This window comes from Bactrocera dorsalis, chromosome 2 (assembly GCF_023373825.1).
Source record: "Bactrocera dorsalis isolate Fly_Bdor chromosome 2, ASM2337382v1, whole genome shotgun sequence".
In the NCBI taxonomy this organism is placed as follows: Eukaryota; Metazoa; Arthropoda; class Insecta; order Diptera; family Tephritidae; genus Bactrocera; species Bactrocera dorsalis.
The window spans coordinates 82,833,967-82,841,802 of NC_064304.1; the positions used below are offsets into that span (position 1 = coordinate 82,833,967).

At 32.3% G+C, this 7,836-nt stretch overlaps 1 protein-coding gene across 1 annotated transcript; it reads right to left on the reverse strand.

The window, feature by feature from the left end:
• LOC109579562 (protein takeout) lies at positions 1-2,292 on the reverse strand. The gene is made up of 4 exons (XM_049447383.1): positions 2,143-2,292; positions 712-946; positions 507-646; positions 1-449 (listed from the first exon to the last, which is right to left on the reverse strand). Exons 1-4 carry the CDS (start codon positions 2,189-2,191, stop codon positions 148-150), a joined length of 726 nt encoding a protein of 241 aa, XP_049303340.1. The 5' UTR covers positions 2,192-2,292; the 3' UTR covers positions 1-147.
• Between the last annotated feature and the right edge of the window lie 5,544 nt (positions 2,293-7,836).

Consider the following 7,836-nt stretch of genomic DNA (forward strand, 5'->3'; position numbering starts at 1 on the left):
TTTACATACAACATATTTAATTGCTCAACTGTCAATAATATTGATTGGCTCATCATAATTAACAAACAAAAACAAATTACATAGAAATTTTTATAATATCTAATGCAATACAACTTACTGACTTAACTGACTTAGCGTACTAGTATTTTATATTTGAAATATTTCATTATAAGGAATCGTTTTGAAGACTTGCTTTGCAGCCGCATTCATTGCTTTGGCGATCGCGTCATAAAAGGGTACTTTCAGCTCAGCATAAATCTCCTGCCAGTTTTCGTTCAAAAAACTATTGATGTTGTCACCCAGGGCTTTGTCACCGTTAAAAAGGTTATCGAATTGCATTATCATGCGTTTAACTTTGCATTCAATGCGAAATTCCTTGATGTCCATAAATGTGTTGCCATTCTCATTGCGTGATGTTGCATCTATGCGGATTCGTATCACAGGTTGCACTAAACATAAGCTAATTTAAATATATACGGTTATAAGTAGTTTGTTGCGGCACTCACCTAATGTGATATTGGCTTTGCCTTCGCCTTGTATGGGCAGTATCAGTACTTTACCATCAATTTTGTAATCGGATAATAGCGTTAGGGCAGGTGCCGCTATTATGATTTCGTGACGGCCATCTGGATTTTTGCCGAAACCCCTGCGGAACAGCAGTGCTTATGGCAATTCTTATTGTTATTTGGGGCAATATTATTTCATACTCACTTCACTTTTCTTGTTGTCAAGTCCTTGGCGCCATACCCAAGGGGGTTACGTAGCGTGAGATGAATTGCTAAAGGACTCGTCGAATCTTGACTAATGATAATATCATCCATCTTGAAAGGTTCTAGCTTAGGTAAACCGAAACTTTCATCGCCCTCATATTTTTTGGCAAGTACAGTGTTTATATTCTCAATAATACATTTATCATCCCCTGCAACACATGGTTTGATGTCATCGGCTGCAATTGATCGCGAATTCAACATTATTGAAACAAGAAAATTAAATTATACATAAATTATGCATTGTTGGCAACCCTTTTCGAAATATTTTCAACTTAAACCTTTTATAAACTATTTTAGCTTGATATTCAATCAAATTACTGAATAAAAAATTGTAAGCAAGTAGCGACACACTTTGTAAAAATATAATAAATACTTATAGTACTTTAAACTTTTGGATTATGTACATTTTATACAACAGTTTGTCTGTATGGTATATACACGAACTGGTCTTTCAGCTATTTAGATATCGATCTGAAATTTTGCACACGTCCCAAAGAAGCTGCTCATTTGATGAAACCGCCGATATCGGACCACAATAGCATATAGCTGCCATACAAACTGAATGATTAGAATCAAGTGCTTGTATAGTGCTTCATTTGGTGAAATATCTCTATGAAATTTGGTTAGGGTTATTATCTAAAGCAATGGTATAATATCCGAAAATATTGTTCCGATCACCATAGCATATAGCTGCTATACAAACTGACCGATCGAAATTAAGGTCTTGTAAGGGAGCTTTTGTATCTGTGAAGAATATTATAGTTCTGAAAATTCCAACTTTTTTCCTTCACTCTTACTTCTTCCTTAGGAAATTATTACTATAATTTTCGGCTTTAGTGGTTACATGGGTTTACGAGTTAAAAAAATCTATTTTTTTTATTATCTTATTAAATTCTGCAAAATATCTAGAATATTTTCCTAAATTTTCCGGTTGATCCGAGTAATAGTTTCGGAGATACTAGTGCGCTCGAGGGTAGCTACACTAAGTGCGCCGCCTTTAAAAGGGTTTTCCACGAAAGGGTGTTTTTGAGATACAATTCTTAAAGACTTGGACGAAGATTATTTTTCGATTAGAACTATTTAAGAACTTACAAATATTTAAAAAAAATTTTCACTGAAATTTTCATTTTTTTGTAAAACTATCTACCAAAAATCCGATTTTCAGTTTTTGTCCTTCGTCCAAGTTATAAGTTAAGGCCGAGTTTAAAATACTTTTTCCAAAAATTCCAGATTTTTTTTGCTAATAGTGTATGTTTGTAACAATAAAAAATTCTAATAAAATATTTAATTTTTTATATCAGAAAAAAATTGTTGAAAAAGGACTAAAAAGCTAAGCTTCATATATGGAAGTCAAAATTAGAATTGCTCTTACCGTCTTTGATTACTACTACATTTAAGAAAAAATCTTCTTGGGCTCTCATAAACACTAGCTTTTCTATCTTCCACCTGCTTTTCTACAAAACTTCTATATTTGTTTTAAGGCACAATTACAACAAAGATTGTTATGCATACATAACTACTTCGGGAAATGCAAACAACATTTTATTCATACCTTGTTTAGAATATATAAAAGCGCGTGTGAGAAAGAGGAATCCAAGGGTCAATTATCATGTCATAAATGTGTTGCTCTATTAACTATGATTACTTTTAATTACTATTTATTCTAAAGTATTTATCCAATATATTCCTCTATAAGTATTTAATAAGGTAATTGGTCAGATTTTAAAGAAACATACAATAGATTTTTAAGAAGCGAAGATTAGCTTTTTGATTTTAAATTGTGTTTAAAAATAATAATATTTAAAAGTAATTTCTAACTTTAGGTAGAGTTCTCCAATTTGAACATGTAATGAATGCAAACAAATATAATGCTTAAACTACGTAAACTATTTTCGAATTGTAAATCTTTGTAAAAAAACTTAGCCTAATATAAAATTATATACTCCAAAAAATTTTTCTTTCTGATTAGCAAAAGATTGTATGGTAGTTTTGTTGCACATTTTATAAGAAAAGCAAAATTCCTATATTTATCCAAGCTACGAGATGAACTATGAATATGAAAGATTGTATTAGCAAATGGTGACAAAATATTTTGTAAATCTTATTTTTATCTCCAAAAATATTTTAAATTTCCTGCTTTACTCATACATGGAGTGGGGAGACGAAAATAATTCAGATCACCCTAACATGTACTTTTGTGCATGCGTGTTTATAAAACCCATTATCTATTATCAGTGTGATTTTAATGGTCCAATTAATAAATTGCAACAAGTCATTAAATTCTTAATAAGCTAATTCGCGCAATTTGATTAAGAATAATTTTATTTGCTTAAAAGGTTAGCTTAGATGTTATTTAAAAGAGATAAATGTAAAAATGGAATATACAAATTGCTTACTATTCATAAAAGTATTTAATTTTACAATAATCTATTCAGTCCGGTTAAGAAAAACCATATTATGAACTTTTTTTAACATTTCTGCGTCTCGAGCAGGAAGTAAACACAACAAGTAAGGTTGTCCTTAATTAGGGAGCAACCGAACATGATCTTCAATAGTTTGTAAGAGTATGCAGCTACTAGGGTATGCCGATGATATTGATATCATCGGCCTCATTTTTATTAAAAAAATTGAATAAGATTAGTTCCAAATTAAAAAAAAAGAATTGTTTATAAAAATGTACATTTCATCAAAAAGCAAAAAAAAAGTCGTTAACACTTGGCCTACCAGTTATTTTTATAATGAAATTATTTTCTTCATAACTCTAAGCAAGTGTTTAAAAGTACTTTTTTCAAGAGTTGACATTTTGAAAATTTATACGTCGGAAATTGTTGGTGTTGAGTCGAAGTAAAAAATACGTGCATAAAGAAAATATATTTAGCATAAAAAAAAATTTTGAATGAAAATTTAAATTTTAGATGGAATGACCATTTTGTACAGTAGGGTGTCCGTTGTTTCCCAAGTTGATATTTTTCGCAAACACTCACGAAAGTTTTTGCCGTAAAAACAACGTAAACAAGTAATAATTTGGGAAATAAAGAAATAACAGTAAATGTATATATATATGCTCACAGCTTATGTATTTATGGTATTTAAAGTTCACCGAAAGTACTGTACTGTGTATCGAAAAGTACTGATTCGACCATCTTTGAATCAGATTTGAGAATCAACCACATGTCAAGAGCACTATTTGTGCTTTGTCTATTGTTATATGTAAAATATGGCCCTTTTGAATGGTAAAAATTTTTTTTGCTTCATTTGAAAGTACAATGTCTTGAGTATATACTGTGAAAATTTCAGACAGTAATTCGAAATATTTCGGGAGTTATTACGAGTTTCCTAGAGTGCCTCGAAGTTCTCTCTCTCGGAGTTGTTGAACTTTAAACGCGTTTTTCTCAAAACATTGTTTTTTTGGTCGGCCCGTCGGTCCTAACTTTTTTTCTACTGAACCGATTACTTTCAAAGTTTAACAGGCTGTTCTACACACTTATAGTTTTCTTCGGAACTAACGAGAATTTTTTTCACCCCTAACTTTTTATTTTACAACCCTTTCTTTGCTAAAATAAAAGGACTTTTTTCAAAGTCCGCCATTTTGTTATTTACCCTTGAAATTTAACTTCAGTAGTTCCAACCAGAATGACATGTCTCTAGATTAAGAATAAACAAGAATATTTGATCTTTGAACATCAAGAGCCAAAATCACGCGGGTCACCCACGTGCATTTTTTTGAGGTTCCAACTTCGAGTGACAATAATAATAGTTATAAAGTATTAAATTTTTTCAAATAATTTTTTTTTTTTATATTTTCAATATGTAAATAAAAAAACTCTAAATATTCAAGATAACTCCCTTTTTTTTCCTATAAAAAACCACCCTCCAAAGAAGTCATGAAAATAGGGATAAGTTACCAGAGTACTACCTTAAAACACTGATTTGATAACTAAAAACTTTGTCTCATTTATGTAGAGAAATTTTAAAATATTAAAATTAATATTGTGAACAGCTATTTATATTACTTAATTGCGGATAAATACTTTTGAATGTCGCCTAAATGTATGCAAAGTTGAATAAATTTATTCGTTACTATTTGTCTGCTAAATTGAATTGTTTATACCACGTGTCTACTGTTATCTAATTGATACATCGTTAAACATTTCTATTATCATATACATACATAGATACTTATATTATAGATTTGCTTCTAAAGACATTTGCAACGCTACAGGATCAGAGGAATTGCATACTGGGAGCCTGAATGGATAGTAAAAGCGGCGGTGAAGGAAAATGTGTCATAATTTTGAATTGAAAGTAAACTACTGAGGGGCCACTGCCACGCTCACAAAACGCCATTAACCGACAAACTTATAAGCTGCCATAACTAAGCACTAAATAAAGATATAGAGATGTAATTTGGCAGTGAGGATTGAAGTGGTAAGTCCGCTCTCTATGTACTATGTACATACGAGTATCTCCTAGACCACAATAGCCAAATTTGCTTAGGACAATTCTCATAAGAACTACTCGTATTACCAACAGGGTGAAAAAGGGTGAAATCGGGTGATAACACAGCCCTCTCCCCATATAACGGTACTATTAAAAACTACTTAAAGCGCGATAAATCAATAACTGAATACGCCATAGACTTTAAATTTTACCCCCGTGATGCTTTGAGAGGGCACGGTGTGAAAATTGGACAATGGACGTGGCACCGCCCACTCTTAGGTAAAATCACATATCTCAGGACCTGCTCGATCGATTTCAAACAAATTCGGTACATAACATTTCTCTAACATTTTAATTCTTTCACCTTCCGGTATACAAATCAAGAAGAAATTACTAAAACGGGATGAAATTACGTAAAAGCACGAATAATCCCTTTAGATTGTTCCACATAGTGACCAAAAATTGTTCAAATCCAACAAAAACTGTTCAAACCCCTAGGTATGGAATATTTGGACCCCAGTATAGGTACTTGGTTGTTTACCGCAAAATCGGTCAATGTGTGAGATATATAATTCAAATTCAGAGATAATCTTTTCCTGACAATAGAATCCTCTAGTTAACGTTTTACACCTTGAGGTATATCCCTGGCTTTAATCCTTTGCCAGTTGCAAGAGTATGAAATGTTCGGTTGCTCCCGACCTTAGCCTTTCCCAGCTTGTTTATTATAATTTATGTGCAGAGTTTATTCATATACTTATATAATAATCAGTAGTGTGTTAACTTTCGCTTATTAACAATGGAGTGAGGAAATCGAAAGTCGGCAATTGCTTTCTATACAATAAGTGTGAAAAGAGTTTCTTAAAAACTTCACATTTGGAGAAGGATTGTTTACCGCACTATAGAACATTTTTTTCGAACGTCTACAGTTGATGACAGAAAGAAAAGTAGTAGTCTTCGCGTGAATTGAACCAATTTTAAGTCATGAAAACTGTCAACGCACTCACAGTAATCCACTTAGAAAACAGAAAATTTTGTCAAGGAAAATGGATATATAGACCAGATCAATTTTAACCCTACCGTCGATGAAATGGTCATCTTCTGAAAACGCGTTGGTGAAAATCAACGGCAATAAAAGTATCATTTTTATTGATGAAGAAGCTTTCATTTATATTTATGCTATATTTAGTAAGCAAAACGACAAAATCTGTGCAAAAAATAAGGAAGAAAAAATGTAATTACATGGGTTCAAAATGGTCACCATACAGTTGCTGTAATGATTTAATAGGAAGTCTCCTCTTCACTTCAATCAAAAAGTGTACCAGAAGAATGGTTTAGAAGGTGTGATAAAGCAGTTCTGACCCAGCAAGCAAACCAAAAACCACAAAGCAGTAACTTAATAGTAATATTTTTATTTACTTTGATACAGATCATTGGCGGTCTGGAAGTCCAGATATGAAACTATGGGACTACAAGGATATCAATAGAAACTGTAAATGCTGCAAAATATAATTTAAGATACGCAAAATTGAATATGTGCATTATTAAATTAATTAACTTTATTAAAAAATGTATTTTAATTAAATTTTTTTATGGGCTGAACGTGTAACAGAAATTAACGCAGGACTAAGAATATACTTTCGGTACGACTTTTAAGTAGTTGCTCAAACCGGAAGTTTGCAATTGTTGGCTAGGTCACCCGAATCACTATTAATGTTTAAGTACCAAAATTGGAAACAAGAGATAATAATACAGCTTCTCCTTCTTTTATTTGTTGTCCACTTGCAGCCAAAAAAGCAATGGTCGGGCACTTGGGAAACCGAACGAAGCTGTTATGGCAGACATATCGTCACTTAGGCAACTTTAATATCACTTTTTATAGTCTTTTTGCCGAATTAACCCAACAAACACTTTATTAGTAAAAACATTATATATATTTTTTTGCACACGGCTCACACTACATGCAATTACCACTCTTTCAGCCAATTCACATTCCCGTATTTTAGAATGTTTTTCCCTTTTTCATACTTTTTGTTCCCACATCCTTTTAAAACACAATCACTTAAAATGATCGAAACTTACGAAGCTTTGCTGCACTGCAGGATATCAAAATAAAAGCGCAGGTGGCTTCTAGTACGATTTCACAAAGTTTAGAAGAACGCATCCTTACAAAAACAACAATACTATAAATAAATCGCACCGCTTTACAAAGACTTAGCTCAACTTCGACTAATTGTAAATAAACATTTAACTTGCTTTTGTGAAACTTTTATATCGCCAGAGGCCGGCTAAAACCTTACCTTGGCGCTAATTGTCGCCTAATCATCTGAGTCGCATTTGATGCTAATCAAGGCAATAAATTATTGAAAGAATTCAATTATCGATTACATAGTCGGTAGCTGTAGGGGCAAAAAGCGATCGCGCACATGGGTGGCACGAGTATGACTCCGCAGGGAGCAAGCAAGTTCCCGGTGCAGAGGTGTTGTAGCAAAAAGACAAAAAAAATAACAGACAAGTACAATGTATGAATGAAGCATTGTCACCTACATATATGTTTGCCAACAATTCAGATAAATCACAGTCAGTTGATTTAATATTAATTTTACTCCAAGCAAAAAACTAATAGAGA